The following is a 21,693-nucleotide window of genomic DNA, read 5'->3' on the forward strand; positions in this document are numbered from 1 at the left end:
AAAAGTCTGAATTTACTGGTACTATTCTTTCAAGGAGGTGTGTCCCTACTACACTAGACTGTTCAGTACCCCCCTAAAAAATGGCTTTATTTGACGTTTAAATCCAAGAGTTCTTAAATGAATGTAACCATGGTCATTCGTTTGTCAGCTAAAATAAAATCCTAAGTGATGGTTTGTCAGTGTGTAGATTAAGACATGGCTGATTAGTTTACTGTGCATAATAATACTTGTAGAAATAAATCAAAATAAATCTTGTGTTTTAGGTTCATGAAAAGATAATCCCCCCCCCCCCGCATCTTGTTTCTGTGAGTGTGCACTACTTTCAGTGGCGCAGGCACACTTCATAGGCAAGTGTTGGGTTAGTGGTGCAGTCCATTAGCAACCCTCTATTGATTGAAACATGAGAAAATGTCCAAGACATCCTCTGCAGCACACACCAAAATAGCCCACTAACATGAGGATAGGGCTGCTTCCTAAATGGCACTATATTCCCCATGTCGTGCACTATTTTTGACTAGAGTCCAATGTAGGTAGAGTCCAATGTAGGGAATTGTATTTTTATCTTTATTTAACTAGGCAAGTCAGTTAAGAACAAATTCTTATTTACAATGACATGAGAGAAGCACTGCTTTACAGAGCTTATTTTCCTCTGGATTCAGAAAGCCTCCCAGAATAGTAGTGATGTTGTAAGATCTGTTTGCCTTTTAGGTCATAATGAGTCAAAATTCAAAAAGGCACTCGCACATATGAGCTACATTTATTTGCAGGTGCATGGTGACGTCACTGATTGAAACGCTATTAGCGCGCACCACCGCTAACTAGCTAGCCATTTCACATCCGTTACACATGGTAACAATTAAACACGTGAAAAATATAAATAAAGAAACCCCCCCACTGCTCTGACGCATACGGAAAGCTTAATGAAGAGCAGCAATTCTAGTAAGAGCAGTGTGTGAGTTTCTTTTCTCAGATAATACATCGGATCCTAGATCAGATGTGAATACGGCCCTGATGAGAGCCTATAGCCTGGTTAAACCACCAAACGTAACACATTTACTCTGGTATAACCAGGCTACGATAGAGAGTCTACTGTAGTCTTCATTCTGACCGTTGGGCATTTCTAAAGAATTTTAGACAACACAACTACATGTAAATCCTTCTGGTTGAACACAGCTTTTGGGGTGTAGTCCCCCCCCCCCCCCCTAGCTACAGATCTAGGATCAGCTTCCCCTAAATTTAAACAATTTCTGGAGAAAAGCAAATAATGATCTCAGATCAGTGTCTAGAGGCAGCTTCATCCTACACCTTCCACCCATAGATCATATACAACAGCCTCACCAACTACTAAAACACACAAAAGAAACAAACTAAAAACCAGAACAAACAAAAAAAACATTAATATATTTCACTTTAATGTTTGAGTTAACATCCAGACGGTGTCTTCAGTGCAGCTAGAAACAGAACAGACATTACATACCAGTGCAGTTTTAAAGTGTGATTGGGGGCAGAGTCAACATCTCAAATAGCACCCTATTCAGTGCACTACTTTTGACCCAGGGCCAATTGGGCTCTGAGGGCCCTTGTCAAATGCTGTGCACTATATCTAGGGAATAACGTGCCCTATGGGACGTAGCCATACAGTAGACAAATGTCTTTACAGTATTGCTATATTCAGTTGCCTGACTGCCAGCCATCCTCCATCCAACGTACAGACAGGTTCCCTGGACCCGGTCCTCAGCTCTGGGGAAAAAGCCCTGGGAGGACTGGGGAAAGGGCGTGGCATCTGTCCTGAGCTCTCCATCTTTCAGTCTCTGTACTGAGAGCATCTCACATTAAGTTAAGCTTCACATCACACAGTCCTTTTGCTTATATAAAAATGTTTTGTTATTTAACATAGTCTGTTCGGTTCCTGAGTTCCTTTTTTGACTTCCCATCTGGAGTCTGGTCGTTTTATACACATTTAAAAAAAAATAAGTTTGCCTATGTTTGTTCAAACCTTATAGCGGAGAGTCATGACCAACATTTTCCCATGAATCCCATTCACTGAGGAAAACGCACAAAAAAACAAACTAATAAGAGTAATTTGTGATTGAGACCTAGTGAGTGTGTCAGTCTGATGGACCTGTGGGGTTTTAGCAGGCTAACAGCAGCACCTGTCTGAATCTTCATCTCACCCCCGGGGGGACACACACACACACACACACTATGCCATCTGTCATTCCTCTGACACAGCAGCCTGGTAGGTAGAATAAGGTCTGTCCATCCATCTTGTACTCGTTCATTCATTCTTTCCATTCTCTCTGATAAAGCCATGCGTTTCTCCCCTCTCAGGTTTTCCTCATCATCCGACGTGTTTGCCAGGCGTGGAATTTATTGTAGGCCATCTGAAACATGTCCTCAAGGTGACCAGTAAGCTGTAGGAGAGATTTAAAACATCATATTCTGAGATGAAGAAATAATGTCCTGGAGCTCTCAAGGGTCACAGATAGACACCCTCTGTAGACCATACACAAGGTTCTCTTTGAAAAGGTCAGTCTATAGTATTACCTAGAATATTTACCAGACACTTTTATCCAAAGCGACTTAGTTATGCATGCATACAGTTTCATAAAGGTGGCACCAGGGGGAAATCGAACACACAATCCTGACTTTGCAAGCACCATGCTCCACCAACTGGCCCAGACAGTACCAACTGACCCAGACAGGACCTCTACCAACTCTGACACTATTAGATACCCAATACAAATATAGAGTCTCTAGGTGGGGCCACTATTAGCTACCTGATATAAATAATGAGTCTCTAGGGGGGGCCACTATTAGCTACCTGATATAAATAATGAGTCTCTAGGGGGGGCCACTATTAGCTACCTGATATAAATAATGAGTCTTTAGGTTGGGCCACTATTAGCTACCCGATATAAATAATGAGTCTCTAGGGGGGGCCACTATTAGCTACCTGATATAAATAATGAGTCTCTAGGGGGGGCCACTATTAGCTACCCGATATAAATAATGAGTCTTTAGGTTGGGCCACTATTAGCTACCTGATATAAATAATGAGTCTTTAGGTTGGGCCACTATTAGCTACCCGATATAAATAATGAGTCTCTAGGGGGGGCCACTATTAGCTACCTGATATAAATAATGAGTCTCTAGGGGGGGCCACTATTAGCTACCCGATATAAATAATGAGTCTTTAGGTTGGGCCACTATTAGCTACCCGATATAAATAATGAGTCTCTAGGGGGGGGGCTTACGTTAGTACTCAGGTATTGACGCTGGACTTTCTCCTGGAAGGGGCGGAGCTTGGTCATCTGGAATCTCTCCAGGTTGGACCGCATCTTTACCACCTGACACACGAGAAAAGACATGTAAGAGTCAATGGCAACAGAGTCAACGGCGACAGAGTCAAAATGTTTTTTTCTCCTACAAAATAGCCTTCACTTGTTGCTATAGAGATGATAGAAAAAGGTAGTAAGACTGCAACTCCTCTCAAATCCATATTGACCCCATGGATGCAACAACAGACAACGAGGATGTGCATCTTTCTCTTTCAAGATGATACGATACGCATCTAGACACACGGGCTCCGATAAAGGAACGATACGTTTAAAAAAATAAATAGTTTTAAACAATTTGGTGCAATTCGGTTTGATTAGAGAACGAATTGATTGTGATACGATTCGATGCGCTAACATTTGTTGCATAAACACATACATTTTCCATTCTACATTAAAATCTGCTGCTGTTGGAGCTCACGAGCCGGGCCTCCGGGCCAGATCCAAACGAGCCGGGCCTCCGGGCCAGATCCAAACGAGCCGGGCCTCCGGGCCAGATCCAAACGAGCCGGGCCTCCGGGCCAGATCCAAACGAGCCGGGCCTCCGGGCCAGATCCAAACGAGCCGGGCCTCCGGGCCAGATCCAAACGAGCCGGGCCTCCGGGCCAGATCCAAACGAGCCGGGCCTCCGGGCCAGATCCAAACGAGCCGGCTGTGTGTGTGTGTGGGGGCAGGTTCTGTCTGAGCAGACTGTTTGTGTGACTGTGTAAATGATGTATGTACTATGTAGGCACCTGAGCTGAGCCATAATGGAGACTAGGCATCTACCACCCCACTACCAGATTAGAGCCATAAAGGAAACTAGACAACTACCACTGTCAGATTAGGGGGGGGCAATGTAGCCTGTTTTTTGTCCCCCCCCCACTTTGGTTCTGAAATCACCACCACCCACTAATTAACTTGTCAAGTTTACGCGCTGGTAGATGTATCAATATTTATAGTTTATAAATTATAAATGATTATACGTACACTCAAGGGCCAGTTTATTAGGTACACCACCCCATACACAAAAAAAAAATGTTTGCTCCTACACAGTGAGTCACGTGGCCGTGGTTTACTATATAAAGCAGATTAAGGTGCAACACAACAGTGGTGTGCAGAACGGCATCTCAGAACACACACAACCCGACGGTCCTCGTCACAGATTGGCTATTGCAGCAGATGACCTCACCGGGTTCCACTCCTATCAGCTAAAAACAAGAAGAAGTGGCTCCAGTGGGCAACGACATCACCAACACCGCACAAATGACGAGTGGAACAACATAGCCTGGTCAGACAAACACCACTTCCTGTTGCGTCATGCTGATGGCAGAGTCAGGATTTGCAGAGGCAGCCGGAGCCCAAGGTCACATCCTGCCCGGTGTCTACAGTACAGGCTGGTGGTGTAATGGTGTGGGGAATGATTTCCTGGAACACGTTAGGTCCCTTGATAACAATTGATTAACGGTTCCACGCCCCCAAGAATTCAGGGAGTTCTGGAGGCTAAAGGGGGATGGGGGGGGTCCAACACAGTACTAGATGGGTGTACCTAATAAACTGACCACTGAGTTTATAACCCATCTCAAAACAGAATGGATTTAACCATTTGTAAGTTCGCTGATCTTCACTCCTCTCGGTCATACAGCCTCGCAAAGTGACCGCTGTCCTCGTTATGAAAATTATCAACTTCACCATGTACATCTAAAAATGACCATATACACAGATTGTTTAAAGCAACAAAAAAATACCAAAACGACTGCTGATGGTGAACCTGAATAAACTACAATAAAAATCTATTGTAAGCCCCGTTCAGCAGGTAACCTATAGCCAGATGAGTTGTCTCTCCGGTAGCTTAACTACTACTTTTAAAAACATGCTTTCTTTTTTCGGCCATTTTGAATGCTGAAGTGGAGATGTGTAAGATCAGGCTGTCTACCTGGCATTGGTAAGCACGCAATGCTGGGAACCGTGCACAGTTTAGATCAGGCTGTCTACCTGGCATTGGTAAGCACGCGATGCTGGGCACCGTGCACAGTTTAGATCAGGCTGTCTACCTGGCATTGGTAAGCACGCGATGCTGGGCACCGTGCACAGTTTAGATCAGGCCGTCTACCTGGCATTGGTAAGCGCGCGATGCTGGGCACCGTGCACAGTTTAGATCAGGCCGTCTACCTGGCATTGGTAAGCGCGCGATGCTGGGCACCGTGCACAGTTTAGATCAGGCCGTCTACCTGGCATTGGTAAGTGCGCGATGCTGGGCACCGTGCACAGTTTAGATCAGGCCGTCTACCTGGCATTGGTAAGTGCGCGATGCTGGGCACCGTGCACAGTTTAGATCAGGCTACTGATATTGCCTTCGGTAGATTGGCTTGCAAAATGACTTGTAGAGCAATGACAACACACTTAACTGCTTAGTTCCACACCGATGGAGAGGGGACGCACCAGTTGGCACAAAAGATTAGGCATTTTCGGGAAAATACAAAAACCAAATATTAATAATAATATGAACAAAACAGTGAACTCGGCAAGTCCTAATGTTTGAATCGATGTTCTGACCAATGCATGCTACATTTGGATCGGTTTGGGGTCCGCTGTACTGACAACCCACGCGATTCTAGACCGAGGGTTCTAGACCGATCCAAGCGATTCTAGACCGAGGGTTCTAGACCGATCCAAGCGATTCTAGACCGAGGGTTCTAGACCGATCCAAGCGATTCTAGACCGAGGGTTCTAGACCGATCCAAGCGATTCTAGACCGAGGGTTCTAGACCGATCCAAGCGATTCTAGACCGAGGGTTCTAGACCGATCCAAGCGATTCTAGACCGAGGGTTCTAGACCGATCCAAGCGATTCTAGACCGAGGGTTCTAGACCGATCCAAGCGATTCTAGACCGATCCAAGCGATTCTAGACCGAGGGTTCTAGACCGATCCAAGCGATTCTAGACCGAGGGTTCTAGACCGATCCAAGCGATTCTAGACCGATCCAAGCGATTCTAGACCGAGGGTTCTAGACCGATCCAAGCGATTCTAGACCGAGGGTTCTAGACCGATCCAAGCGATTCTAGACCGAGGGTTCTAGACCGATCCAAGCGATTCTAGACCGAGGGTTGCAGTAGATGGACGGATGGACGGTCAGTGGATTTGAGAGCAGTTACATTCCTCCAGCACTATTCCTCAACCGTTTATGAAAACAGTGGTGGGGGTGGGCAGGTTTGTTATCGTTTGAACTGCAGATTGCCCTCTTCAAGCAGTAGTCAAGCAGTAGTCACCTTCTCTTCCAGGAAAAGTGTGTTGACAGGAAAACAGGACCAGAAGTGTCTCAGCAGCTCCCCAGCAGCCGTGTACAGATGCTTCAGCTCCCCCTGAACGTCATTGGGAACCATCTCTGTAAACAGAGGAAACAGAAACGATAACATCCGTGTCGATGACTGGCCGGGGCCGACAGGACTATTCACTAGGTAAATAAACTTGAACGAAAAGGGTTTCATCAGTAAACTCACGGTTAATGGCTTGCTGTGCTAATGCCTGCATGAGAACACCCCCTGGGGAGAGGGCAGCGATGGCACAACTGGCTGTACTGCTGGACATCACCTGTAAAAGGGAGGATTACGACTTAAAAAGACCCTTAGAACTAATATAAAAAAACACATTTCAACAGCTAACATACTCTGGTACCTTTCAACAGCTAACATACTCTGGTACCTTTCAACAGCTAACATACTCTGGTACCTTTCAACAGCTAACATACTCTGGTACCTTTCAACAGCTAACATACTCTGGTACCTTTCAACAGCTAACATACTCTGGTACCTTTCAACAGCTAACATACTCTAGTACCTTTCAACAGCTAACATACTCTGGTACCTTTCAACAGCTAACATACTCTGGTACCTTTCAACAGCTAACATACTCTGGTACCTTTCAACAGCTAACATACTCTGGTACCTTTCAACAGCTAACATACTCTGGTACCTTTCAACAGCTAACATACTCTGGTACCTTTCAACAGCTAACATACTCTAGTACCTTTCAACAGCTAACATACTCTGGTATCTTTCAACAGCTAACATACTTTAGTATCTTTCAACCTCTCCTGCCTAGAACCTTAAAAAAAATGTTTAAAGCCTCTGACGCAATAACGCATGTTTTTTTTCTTCAGTTCTGGGTTTCCCCGAGATTAGCGGAGAAACAGAGGGGTGTCTAACCTGAGTAAGGCAGGGTTTGTAGCTGGCTATTTCCTGCTTTATACAGTTGACAGAGTTGACGATGTCTTGACTGGTGGTGTACTGTTGGGGCAGGAGAGGCACGGGACCATGAGAGTACCTGCAAGAACAGAGAGGTACATTTACAACATTACCATTAGTTATCAAAAAGAAATGAAATAATTCATATAATAATTCATATAATTAATTAAAATTGTATGGCATGTTCAAGAGAAACAGAGTTAAAACAATAGTGCTCATCCCTCACAGCAGTCAAGCCATGCATTCCATCAAGAGTTGCTCACAATCTGATTGCAGCCACAACTAGATCAATAAATAATCACACTTGTATGCTATTGCCTAGCAATCAACATGTAAAATTGTTCAAACACCACTTTTAGGCTACAAGTCTCAGTCACAAATGGCAGCCCCAGCCCCAGTAGCGGCAGCCCCAGCCCCAGTAGCGGCAGCCCCAGTAGCGGCAGCCCCAGTAGCGGCAGCCCCAGTAGCGGCAGCCCCAGTAGCGGCAGCCCCAGTAGCGGCAGCCCCAGTAGCGGCAGCCCCAGTAGCGGCAGCCCCAGTAGCGGCAGCCCCAGTAGCGGCAGCCCCAGTAATCCCCTTTATGGTGGAGACCATGTGAACGAGAGGCTTTTAGAATCATGAGGTTTGAGTTTATCGTTCACCGGCCATTACTAACTCGAAATTAGATTGTTTTTTGGACTGAACGACGAGGTCGGCAGGTAGCCTAGTGGTTAGAGCGTTGGGCCAGTAACTGAAAGGTTGCTAGATCGAATCCCCGAGCTGATAAGGTAAAAATCTGTCGTTCTGCCCCTGAACAAGGCAGTTAACCCACTGTTCCTAGGCCGTCATTGAAAATAAGAATGGGTTCTTAACTGGACTTGCCAAGTTAAATAAAAAAGTTAAAAAATAATCTAATAATCTGTAAAAAAAAAAGAGACATTCTTCCCATCACTAAAGAATATGTGAGAGAACCAGGGTTGGGGTCAATTATTATTTGATTTAACTTGGCAAGTCAGTTAAGAACAAATTCTTATTTACAATGACGGCCTACACCGGTCGAACCCGGACGACACTAGGCCAATTGTGCCGCCCTACGGGACTCCCAATCACGGCCGGTTGTGATACATCCTGGATTTGAACCAGGATGTCTTTAGTGACGCTCTAGCACTGAGACGCAGTAACTTAGACCGCTGCGCCACTCAGGAGCCCAATTTGAATATAAGGCATTCAAGTTCAGGAAGTGATTTTTTAAATAATTTTTTATTTTTATTTTTTAAATAAAACTTTTAGAATTAAATAGCTTCTACTTTTCAGTTTGAGAAATCATTTAATAATTTTTTTCAATTATTGAATGGGAATTTAAATTTACTTCCTGAATTCACAGACTTCAATTCGACAATTCTCCATTCCTGGAGAGAACACAGACGACAACTTCGATACATTCATTTAAAAAGAGCCAGGGCCAGAGAGCCGAGCCAGGGCCAGAGAGCCGAGCCAGGGCCAGAGAGCCGAGCCAGGGCCAGAGAGCCGAGCCAGGGCCAGAGAGCCGAGCCAGGGCCAGAGAGCCGAGCCAGGGCCAGAGAGCCGAGCCAGGGCCAGAGAGCCGAGCCAGGGCCAGAGAGCCGAGCCAGGGCCAGAGAGCCGAGCCAGGGCCAGAGAGCCGAGCCAGGGCCAGAGAGCCGAGCCAGGGCCAGAGAGCCGAGCCAGGGCCAGAGAGCCGAGCCAGGGCCAGAGAGCCGAGCCAGGGCCAGAGAGCCGAGCCAGGGCCAGAGAGCCGAGCCAGGGCCAGAGAGCCGAGCCAGGGCCAGAGAGCCGAGCCAGGGCCAGAGAGCCGAGCCAGGGCCAGAGAGCCGAGCCAGGGCCAGAGAGCCGAGCCAGGGCCAGAGAGCCGAGCCAGGGCCAGAGAGCCGAGCCAGGGCCAGAGAGCCGAGCCAGGGCCAGAGGGCCGAGCCAGGGCCAGAGGGCCGAGCCAGGGCCAGAGGGCCGAGCCAGGGCCAGAGAGCCGAGCCAGGGCCAGAGGGCCGAGCCAGGGCCAGAGGGCCGAGCCAGGGCCAGAGGGCCGAGCCAGGGCCAGAGGGCCGAGCCAGGGCCAGAGGGCCGAGCCAGAGCCAGAGAGCCGAGCCAGAGAGCCGAGCCAGAGAGCCGAGCCAGAGAGCCGAGCCAGAGAGCCGAGCCAGAGAGCCGAGCCAGAGAGCCGAGCCAGAGAGCCGAGCCAGAGAGCCGAGCCAGAGAGCCGAGCCAGAGAGCCGAGCCAGAGAGCCGAGCCAGAGAGCCGGGCCAGGGCCAGAGAGCCGAGCCAGAGAGCCGGGCCAGGGCCAGAGAGCCGAGCCAGAGAGCACACTAGTTCCAAAGTATGGTGTCCATGAACAACCACACCAGAGAGAAAGCAGAGCACCCACTCAGTGATATCAAACCCACCTGTCAGACTTCTTGAGGTTCAGAGCCACTGTCTTCTTCCCATTCTCCCTATGAAGGTCCTCATACTCTATGACATCTTGTATTTTCACCTGAAATAAACCACAGCTTTAATATCAAAAAGTGCCAACTCATCTTGGAAAGGAAGCACATTATGATGGTACAGAGAGCCAAACAAAGGTTAAGAGCCTATAGCCACAGCATGGCAGAGTGATGAATGCGTTTACTGTGAGTCAATGCTCATAATGTACACTGAACAACAATATAAACAGAACATTTAAAGTGCTGGTCCCATGTTTCACAGCTAGAATATACAGTATATTCTGAACAATATAAAACGCAACAGGTAAAGTGTTGGTCCCATGTTTCATGAGCTGAAATAAGATCCCAAAAATGTGCCATGTGCACAAAGGCTTATTTCTCTGAAATGTTGCACAAATTTGTTTACATCCCTGTTTGAGAACATTTCTCATTTGCCAAGACAATCCATCTACCTGACAGGTGTGGAATATCAAGACGCTGATTAAACAGCATGATCATTCCACAGGTGCAGCTTGTGCTGGGGACAATAAAAGGCCACTAAGTTGTCACACAACACCACAGCTGTCTCAAGTTGAGGGAGTGTGCAATTGGCATGCTGACTGCGGGAATATCCACTAGAGCTGTTGCCAGAGAATTTAATGTTAATTTCTCTACCATAAGCCACCTCCAATGTATTTTTTTTTTTTTAGAATTTAGCAGTACGTCTAACCGGGGGGGGGGGGCAGTTTTTTGATATCAACATTGTGAACAGAGTGCCCCCATGGTGGCAGTGGAGTTGTGGTATAGGCCGGCATAAGTTAACGACAACGAACATAATTGCATTTTATTGATTCCAATTTGAATGCACAGAGATACCGTGACGAGATCCTGAGGCCCATTGTCGTGCCATTCATCTGCAGCCATCACCTCATGTTTCAGCATGATAATGTATGGCCCAATGTCGCAAGGATCTGTACATAATTCCTGGAAGCTGAAAATGTCCCAGTTCTTCCATGGCCTGCATACTCACCAGACATGTCACCCTTTGAGCATGTTTGGGATGCTCTGGATCGACGTGTACAACAGCACGTTCCAGTTCCCGCCAATATTCATCAACTTCGCACAGCCATTGAAGAGTGGAACAACATTCCACAATCAACAGCCTGTTCAAGCAACAGCCTGATCAATCTATGTGAAGGAGATATGATGCACTGCATGAGGCAATGGTGGTTCTGATCCACGCCCCTACTTAAAAATAAATAAGGTATATGTATTCCCAGTCAAGTGAAATCAATAGATTAGGGCCTAATGAATTTATTTCAATTGACCGATTTCCTTCTATAAACTGTAACTCAGTAAAATCTTTGAAAAATTGTTGCATGTTGCATGTATATTTTTGTTCAGTATATTTATAAAAGCTCAGCGCCTTTATCTTGTATGATTTGCCTTCACAGTAAGAGAGATAATCATCATACCTTCTTAATGGGTGGTTGGAAGAAGTCCGAATCCCTAGAGTTTCCATCTGTACTGCTAGTCTCACAGGCCTGACCGTTAGGAGCATCCCTATGAAGACAGACCGCTAGGTTAGCACACGGGTCTGCAGTGAAAACGACAGAGAAGATCTCTTTTGAGAAGGTACTTAATCGTCAACTCACGCTTTCTTTCCGGAGCCTGCTGCCAGCACCATGGTACTGTGGTGGTTGAACCTCTTGATTATGGCAGAGTTACTGTTCTCCTTCACGGTCTTGTTAGTATTGGACGTAGAAGGTGCTGTGGAGTTAGACCCATAACCCTGGAGAGAGGACATACTGATTAGTGACACGTCGAGTTAGACCCATAACCCTGGAGAGAGGACATACTGATTAGTGACACGTCGAGTTAGACCCATAACCCTGGAGAGAGGACATACTGATTAGTGACACGTCGAGTTAGACCCATAACCCTGGAGAGAAGACATACTGATTAATATAATAAGCCATGAGCAGAATATTTTATCCAAAGCCACCTGGTCATATGTGCATACATTTTACATATGGTGACCCCAGCGGGAATCAAACCCACAACCCTTGCTCTACCAACAGAGCCACAGAGGACCAACTGTTTCCCACCTTATGGGTAAGGATTTATTTTGTATTGATTTTTCCCTTTTTTCGGGTTTCCAATTGGGTAGTTACAGTCTTATCTGTACGGGAGTTGCAGCGATGAGACTCGGGAGAGGTGAAGGTCGAGAGCCGCGTGTCCTCTGAAACACAACCCAACCACACCGCTTCTTGACAACGCACGCTTATCCCGGAACCCAGTCGCACCAATGTGTCTGAAGAAACAACGTACACCTGCCGACCATGTCAGCGTGCATTGCGCCCGGCCCGCCACAGGATTTGCTAGAGGGTGATGGGACAAGGACATCCCTGCCGGCCAAAACCTCTCCTAACACGGACGACGCTAGGCCAATTGTGAGCCGCCCCATGGGTCTACCGGTCGCGACAGAGCCTGGACTCGAACCATGATCTCTAGTGGCACAGCTAGCACTGCGATGCAGTGCCTAAGACCAATGCACCTCTCGGGATGACCAAAGGTTAAGAATTGGAGGGTGAGCTGGCAGGCAGCATTAGAAGGTGAATGAATGCTCACAACCTCTCCGACATTCAACAAAATACCACTTGGATTTTGTGGTGTCCCAAGATTATAAGCGGGGATGTGAAAACGGCACAAAATAGCGAAAGAGTGAGGTACTATCTGTGTTCTGTTCCCTGTCTAACAGAACACAGAGGGTGTCCTTTAATGGAAGACTCTCCTGAAAAATCCAGGTAGAGGCAGGCATTCCACAGGGCAGCTGTCTAGGCCCCGTACTTAAAAAAAATCTGCCACTGGCACTGAGTAAAGCCCGTGTGTCTAGTTGCCTAGTGACGCAACGGTGACGCAACACTATACACGTCAGCTACCACAGCAACTTAATTGACTAACAATTAACAAAGAGCTGCAGTCAGTTCCAGAATGGGTGCCAAGAAAAAGGTTAGTCCCAAATATTTCCAAAACTAAAAATGTTTTTTTTTTTTTTTTTAACTAGGCAAGTCAGTTAAGAACAAATTCTTATTTTCAATGACGGCCTAGGAACTGTGGGTTAACTGCCTGTTCAGGGGCAGAACGACAGATTTGTACCTTGTCAGCTCAGGGGTTTTAACTTGCAACCTTCTGGTTACTAGTCCAGCTCTCTAACCACTAGGCTACCCTGCCGCCGACAAATCAACTAAACCTCAACTAAAACTTGTAATAAATAAATGTTGAAATTGAGCAAGTTGAGGCAGCTAATCTGCTTGGAGAAACCCTGGATTGTAAATTGTAGGGATGTATTCATTTGCAAAAAGCGTCGCAAATTTTTTTAATTAAGAGTTTATTTTAGACGAATTCAGGTAGATCCTTTTTGGTTCCTAATGGTGTAAAGTGCCCAATAACGTAACATCACCTCATCTAACGACTTATCCTCCAGTGACAGCAGGTCCACCATTGGGTTCTTCACTCCTTGGAACACCATGGACTTCAGGCCTGCAGAATATGGAAAAGCACAGAAATTAAAACTGACACTAATCATTGCAGCATCATTATATTGGTATCGCTCTCTTGCAGTATGCTTTAGGTATAGATGGTAGAGGCTTTACACACACAACTAATATAGTAAAAGGAACTGGACCAAAAAAAAAAAAATCCAATCCAGGAAGTGAGTAGACATTCCCTTATCTCTACGAACAAACAAATAAGCTAACTTTCTAAACCAGAAGACTATAAACCCATTGATTGCTCTCCTCCGAGTGAGAAGTGATTGTACCCTTCTCGTCCTGCTTTGCACACTCGGAGAAGATGTCTTGCAGGCCCGTGTTGATGCGGTCTCGGTGGAAGTAGTGGGACTGGAAGAACCGCGTCCAGAACTCCTTCTCTGTCATGTTATGAGGAACGTTCTCACCATACTTCTGTTTCACTGGAAGGAAACGTTAAGTGAGTCAATGACAGGACACTAGTGTGATGCAAAAAAAAAAAACATGGTCCTGTTTGAATACATTATATATCCTTCCTCCTACTTTTATGTAAATCACTGATCTGGTTGGATAGCGTCCCTTATCCAATCATTTACTGATCAGGGATAACCAAGGAAGTGAAGAAGGCTGCATTCAAAGGGTACATACACAGAGTGCACAACACATTAGCAACACCTGCTTTTTCCATGACAGACTGACCAGGTGAAAGCTATGATCCCTTATTGATGTCACTTGTTAAATCCACTTCAAATCAGTGTAGATGAAGGGGAGGAGACAGGTTAAAGAAGGATTTTTAACCCTTGAGACAATTGTGTGTGTGAGTGTGTGTGTGTGTGTGTGTGTGTGTGTGTGTGTGCCATTCAGGAGGTGACAAAATATTCAAGTGCCTTTGAACAGGTTCACCAGTTTGAGTGAGTCAAGAACTGCAACGCTGCTGGGTTGTCGCTCAACAGTTTGCCGTGTGTACCAAGAATGGTCAACAACCCAAAGGACACCAAGCCAACTATGGGAAGCATTGGTGTCAACATGGGCCAGCATCCCTGTGGAACATTTGATACCTTGTAAAGTCCATGACCCGACAAATTGAGGGTGTTCTGAGAGCAAAATGGGCCGCAACTCAATATTAGGAATATCCTAATGTTTTGTACACTCAGTGTATATAATAGAAATATAATGATATGCCATTTAGCAGACGGTTTTATCCAAAACAACTTAGTCAGGCATACATTTATTGGAACGGTATTCTAACAGGGCCCGAAGTCCCATCCATTACGGGTCGACCACCAAGTAGGTGAAGTGACAACATCGTTTTCAACTCTTCCCATTGGTTTCCATGACCGAGAACCCGTCTTACCTGCAGGGTACGTTCTGAAGATTGACTCGATAATGTCAGATGTAAGGTTGTATCTAAGGCCGTTACAGCCATCTGTCTGGGGCCGGATGTCCGCCTGAAATAACAAAGGGCTTTATCCATCCACAATCCCCGTTTGACCATGGGAAACATCGGTTTTATCCAAAATGGCACCCCATTCCCTTTATAGTGCACTACTATGGGTTAAACCCATGGGGGGGGGAATAGGGTGCCATTTGGGACACAACCCATCATTAAATCACTGAACTCACCAAGAAGGCTGCCGAGATGCCAACTTCCTGCTTGTTGTTGGAGAGGGAGTGGTCCACGTTGTTTATGCTCAGCCGATTGGCCCAGAACTCCTCAGCGCTGATCACCTGACACACCACCAGATCCTTGTACAGCTGGAACAGCACCGGATCTTCCTGTAACATTCTAGAGAGAGGAGAAAACAATACATCACAAACAGCCTTGGTTATTCACTTAACACACACACGTAAATAAGATATTCTAGTCAGACATCATGATCACAAACGTTCTAAGAGTAAAGCAAAGGTAAATATTAGCTGCCATTTTCTTTTGCAATCTAGTTAAGTGGATAAGTGGTAAGTGGCGCTGGAATCTTTCCGTGATGTTGAAAACTATGGAGATCGAGGGTGTATTCATTAAAATCGCACAACATTGCAAAAATGTTTTGCAACGAACAGAAGTATTTCTAAAAATGGACAAATTCAGGTAACTCCCTACCTGTTTGGTACCGTTTGGTTTCTGGTGAATACTTCACAGTGACCGAGAAAGTTAAGGGGATCCGTGTCATTTGTTCCTCACCTGTTCTTCTCCTCCAGTTCCTTGTTAGCCCTCTTCTTGAACTTGGGCAGCAGCTGCTGGAGGAGGTCCTTGGCTGCATCGCGGTCTTTCAGGGCAGTGCTCTCATTGGAGAAGTGGAGGTTGGTGCTCTCCCCCGTGTGTAGGACCAACTGTAGCTGAATCTTGGCCTTGCCGTCTGGGCTGATTTTCTGACCTGCACAGGGTTGGGAGAAAAAAAAAAAAAAAGTCTTAGGTCTTACTACTAAACATCTAAACAATCAATGCAACCATTCATAACAAGGAACCTCTCGTTACCCCTTTTTCACAGTAATGTGCTTGAAAATGTTATTTCCACATTGTCTTTCCAGCATCATGGTTGGTCATGCTTTCCACCTGGCTACCCCGACCCCGATCACCTGCACTGTACCCTCCACAGCAACTCGCCCAAACCCTCCCCCATTTCTCCTACAGACCTATATCTATCCTACCCTGCCTTTCTAAGGTCTTCGAAAGCCAAGTTAAACAGATTACCGACCATTTCGAATCCCACCGTACCTTCTCTGCTATGCAATCTGGGTTCAGAGCTGGTCATGGGTGCTCAAGGTCCTAAACGATATTATAACCGCCATCGATAAGAGACATTACTGTGCCGCTGTATTCATCGACCTGGCCAAGGCTTTCGACTCCGGCAATCACCACATTCTTATCGGCAGACTCAACAAACTTGGTTTCTCAAATGATTGCCTCGCCTGGGACACCAACTACTTCTTTCGATAGAGTTCAGTGTGTCAAATCGGAAGGCCTGTTGTCTGGACCTCTGGCAGTCTCTATGGGGGTGACACAGGGTTCAATTCTCTTTTCTGTATACATCAATGATGTCCCTATTGCTGCGGGTGATTCTCTGATCCACCTCTACACAGACAACACCATTCTGTATACTTCTGGCTCTTCTTTGGACACTGTTAACTAACCTCCGGACGAGCTTCAATGCCATACAACTCTCCTCCGTGACCTCCAACTGCTCTTAAAAATACAAGTTAAATAAAATTCAACCGACTTCAACCGATCGCTGCCCGCACCTGGCCGTCCAGCATCACTACTCTGGAATGGTTCTGACCTAGAATATGTGGACAACTACAAATAACTAGGTATCTGGTTTGACTGTAAACTCTCCTTCCAGACTCACATTAACTTCTCTAGGGCAGGGGGCAGCATTGGGAATTTTGGATGAAAAGCCATAAAAGCTAGAATATGCATATAATTAGTGGATTTGGATAGAAAACACTCAGTTTCTAAAACTGTTTGAATGATGTCTGAGTATAACAGAACTCATATGGCAGGTGAAAACCTGAGAAAAAAATCCAACCAGGAAGTGGGAAATCTGAGGTTTGTAGTTTTTCAACTCTTGCCTTATCGAATACAGTGTCTATGGGTTCATCTTGCACTTCCTAAGACTTCCACTAGATGTGTCTTTAGAACGTTGTTTCAGGCTTCTTCTGTGAAGTGGGGCTGAATGAGGGGGGAAGGAGTCAGAGGTCTGGCAGCAGCCACGAGCTCAGTCTCGCGTGCTCACGTGATAGTTAGCTTGCGTTCCATTGCATTTCTGAAGACAAAGGAATTCTCCGGTTGGAACATTATTGAAGATTAATGTTAAAAACATCCTAAAGATTGATTCTGTACATCGTTTGACATGTTTCTACGGACTGTAACGGAACTTTTTGGACTTTGTCTGCTCCTAGTGAACGCGCTTCGTAAGTTTGGATTTGTTTACCAAACACGCTAACAAAAGAAGCTATTTGGACATAAATGGACATTATCAAACAAAACAAACATTTATTGTGGAACTGGGATTCCTGGGAGTGCATTCTGAGGAAGATCAGCAAAGGTAGGTGAATATTTATAACGCTATTTCTGACTTCTATTGAAGCCAACATGGCGGATATCTGTTTGGCTTGATTTGTCGTCTGAGCGCCGTACTCAGATTATTGCATGGTTTGCTTTTTCCGTAAAGTGTTTTTGAAATCTGACACAGCGGTTGCATTAAGGAGAAGTGTATCTATAAATCCAGGCATAATAGTTGTATCTTTTAGCAATGTTTATTATAAGTATTCCTGTAAATTGATGTGGCCCTCTGCAAAATCACCAGGTGTTTTGGAACTACTGAATATAATGCGCCAATGTAAACTCAGATTTTTGTATATGAACTTTACCGAACAAAACATACATGTAGTGTGTAACATGAAGTCCTATGAGTGTCATCTGATGAAGATCATCAAAGGTTAGTGATTCATTTTATCTCCATTTCTGCTTTTTTTTTTTTAATTTTCCATTTCTGCTCCTCTCTTTGGCTGGAAAAATGGCTGTGTTTTTCTGTGACTTGGCTCTGACCTAACATAATCGTTTGGTTTGCTTTCGTTGTAAAGCCTTTTTGAAATAAGATAATGTGGCTGGATTTACAACAAGTGTATCTTTAAAATGGTGTAAAATACATGTATGTTTGAGGAATTTGGCGCACTGCAGTTTCACTGGCTGTTGACAGGTGGGACGCTACCGTCCCACGCACCCTAGAGAGGTTAAGCATCTTCAATCCAAAATTTAATCTAGAATCGGCTTCCTATTTCGCAACAAAGCATCCTTCACTCATGCTGTCAAACATACCCTCGTAAAACTGACCATCCTACCGATCCTCGACTTCGGCGATGTCATCTACAAAATAGCCTCCAACGCTCTACTCAACAAATTGGATGCAGTCTATCACAGTGTCATCCGTTTTGTCACCAAAGCCCCATATAATGCCTATCACTGCGACCTGTACGCTCTTGTTGGCTGGCCCTCGCTTCATACTCGTCGCCAAACCCACTGGCTCCAGGTCATTTAGAAGTCTTTGCTAGATAAAGCCCAGCCTTATCTCAGCTCGCTGGTCACCATAGCAGCACCCACCCGTAGCAAACGCTCCAGCAGGTATATCTCACTGGTCACCCCCAAAGCCAATTCCTACTTTGGCCGCCTTTCCTTCCAGTTCTCTGCTGCCAATGACTGGAACGAACTGCAAAAATCACTGAAGCTGGAGACTCATATCTCCCTCACTAGCTTTAAGAACCAGCTGTCAGAGCAGCTCACAGATCACTGCACCTGTACATAGCGCATCTGTAAACAGCCCATCTACCTCATCCCCATACTGTTTTAATTTATTTATCTTGCTCATTTGCACCCCAGTATCTCTACTTGCACATTCATCCTCTACCCATCTATCACTCCAGTGTTTAATTGGTATATTGTGTTTACTTCACCACCATGGCCTATTTATTGCCTTAACTCCCTTATCCTACCTCATTTGCCCTCACTGTATATAGACTTTTCTACTGTATGTTTGTTTATTCCATGTGTAACTCTGGTGCCGTTTGTGTCGAACTGCTTTGCTTTATCTTGGCCAGGTCGCAGTTGTAAATGAGAACTTGTTCTCAACTTGCCTACCTGGTTAAATAAAAGGTGTTCTCAACTAGCCTACCTGGTTAAATAAAAGGTGTTCTCAACTAGCCTACCTGGTTAAATAAAGGTGTTCTCAACTAGCCTACCTGGTTAAATAAAGGTGAAATAAATACATTTGAATTATTATTATTATTTTTAAAATCAGAAACCATGATGGGGTGTGTAGCCAGCAGATAGACTTTCACAACACTGAGCCAAGCCAAAGTGTTGTGTGAGCCGTTCTGCCAGTAGCCTGGTACTCAGCACTTACAGCGTATGTCAGCATACAGGTGGCTGACGGTGAAACGGTCCTTCCCCTCTGGTCCCCAGGCTATCCTCTCTGCCATCAGGTAGAGGGTCCCGTCCTGCTTCCTCTGTCGGACCCTCTTCACCACCAGCAGCACCTCCTCCGACAACGCTGCCATGGCTGCGAGGGAGAGAAGAGGGGTAGAATATGCATATTAGTGGTAAGGTAAAGAGCTATATATTCACCGAACAAAAATATAAAACGCAACATGCAAAGTGTTGGTCCCATGTTCGTGAGCTGAAATAAAAGACCCCAGAGATGTATGTAATATAAACCCACCCGCCCGGGATCTCCACACCTGGCTTCTTCACCTGCGAGATTGTCTGACCAACCATCTGGACAGTTTATTAAACTATGGGTTTGCACAATTGAAGAATATCTACACAAACTGTCTCAGTTTGACGAGCACGCAGATCCTCAACAGGGTCCTAACCTGACTGCAGTTTGGCGTCGTAACTGACTTCAGTGGGAAAATGCTCACCTCCGATGGCCACTGGAGAAGTGTGCTCTTCATGGATGAACACCAGTTTCAACTGTACAGTCAATTTGATTGATACTTAAACCATTGGCTCGAATCTAGGTCGTGCCTTTTTAGATTGAGAAAATTAACAACTATGGGAGAAAGAAGTAAATTATTATTTTCTCTCATTGACTTCACAAAACCCGGCCTGGTCTGTTTTGCAAGAGTTCCCGGTTCTCGCTATGTTGCGGCTCTGCTTTAATAAAGAAAAGTTTGTGCTTAGACTATGTAGTGTCCAGTGGGTTAAAACACGCGTTGGTGACGAAATGTCACTTCCCTTTGTCTTGGTATTTTATAACAAATATCATTAAAATGTTCTGAATCGTTCAGTGGGGTCTTTCTATCAGATATCATTAGCATTTTTCCCAAAAGTCAGATTTCGTAACCGAAGTAACGTTACATCCGTGACTGTTGACATCGACGCAGGTTTCTTATGCAGGTTGCTCGTAAAAAACGTGATCATTTTCCATGTTGTGGTTGTCGTCTTCATAGTTGTTTCTGTGAGTCGCAAACACCTAAATTAGCATGACAGGAGCTGAATTAAATATAAAATGCTTGGTAAAGTTACACGTTCAGTGCTCCGTTTACATTTCAGAGACATGATTGTTTTTGTGAGTAATCTTCGGAAAAATAACAGAAATTTCGAATTAATATGAAAACCGTATACCAAAATATATAAATACTACCTGTTTATTTTTTACCATATATAGTCTTATGTCCTGTGGATTCGATTAGAAAGATGATTTGTTCAACGGGAAAGTGAGCCTGCCAGGTAGCCTGTATTTATTGCACCGAATCCAGCCAAACTGACGCGATGCAATTTTCCAGATTTTTTTTAACCACTTTTTTTCTCTGGCCTCCATTGATGTAGTCACCCTAATTCTAGTCATCCTACAAAAAAAGGTAAAAACTCAAAACTTGTTGAACAGATGAGACATGTTTGCATCATTGGTTTTCTTAAAAGTATCATCTACACAATTAACATATTTGACCCATTGATCAAAAGATGCGTTTTTAAAAATTGGACACTCTACACTATGTTGCAAAGGCACCCAATTAACAACCAGCTGTTACGTTACAAATGCTTAGCATATGCATATTTTAGCACACCAAAACCGGACAGAGTGTCGACTGTTGAGCTTGCTAATGCTAACGAGCTAGGTAGCGAGCTGGCTAACTCAGCCGCGGAGACAGACTTGTCAAGAAAAGTCCATGTGACGTTAGCTAAATCAATCATAATTACCTCAAACTCCAACGCTGTTGCAGTTGATATATTGGTTTCGTGTTGTGCCGATGTGAAGCATACAATTTATATAAGGGCAATTGTTATTTAAACGCGATATTTATGATAAAACTGTGCCCACTTGTACTTCGTGCTCCTCCATCGATACGGCTGCCAAGTTGTGCAACATTCAAATTCCTCCGGTGAAACAACAAGCGAAGTCTAAAAATGCCATTTATAGTTTCAATATATTTAAATGAACATTAGCTACATCTTGAAACGAGAGACACATTCATTAAAATATAATTGGCAAAAACAAAATATAGATTTATTTTATTACTGTCAGTGAGAGGATCTCTGGAAATGACAGATAGGTAGCCAGTTGGTTACATTCAACAACATCCGTATAGAAACAGCTAATCAAAAATAGTTGGTGGAGTGAGTGCTTAAATATTGTGTAGCCTAATTTTGTCTTGTGCAATTTTGACGTCAATGTATTGGAATAGGTCAT

General features: G+C 44.9%; 1 protein-coding gene across 1 annotated transcript; it reads right to left on the bottom strand.

Moving 5' to 3' along the window:
• Nucleotides 1-1,391: 1,391 nt before the first annotated feature.
• On the bottom strand, nt 1,392-21,401 carry gtf2h1 (general transcription factor IIH, polypeptide 1). The gene is made up of 15 exons (XM_031832943.1): nt 21,204-21,401; nt 19,405-19,560; nt 15,687-15,879; nt 15,131-15,293; nt 14,862-14,955; nt 13,801-13,950; nt 13,441-13,520; nt 11,633-11,769; nt 11,453-11,540; nt 9,960-10,048; nt 7,524-7,641; nt 6,819-6,909; nt 6,588-6,703; nt 3,258-3,350; nt 1,392-2,414 (listed from the first exon to the last, which is right to left on the bottom strand). The coding sequence occupies exons 2-15, from the start codon at nt 19,556-19,558 to the stop codon at nt 2,328-2,330; spliced, it is 1,653 nt and encodes a 550-aa protein (XP_031688803.1). The 5' UTR covers nt 19,559-19,560; nt 21,204-21,401; the 3' UTR covers nt 1,392-2,327.
• Between the last annotated feature and the right edge of the window lie 292 nt (nt 21,402-21,693).

Source organism: Oncorhynchus kisutch, linkage group LG10, assembly GCF_002021735.2.
Source record: "Oncorhynchus kisutch isolate 150728-3 linkage group LG10, Okis_V2, whole genome shotgun sequence".
NCBI classification, from domain to species: domain Eukaryota; kingdom Metazoa; phylum Chordata; class Actinopteri; order Salmoniformes; family Salmonidae; genus Oncorhynchus; species Oncorhynchus kisutch.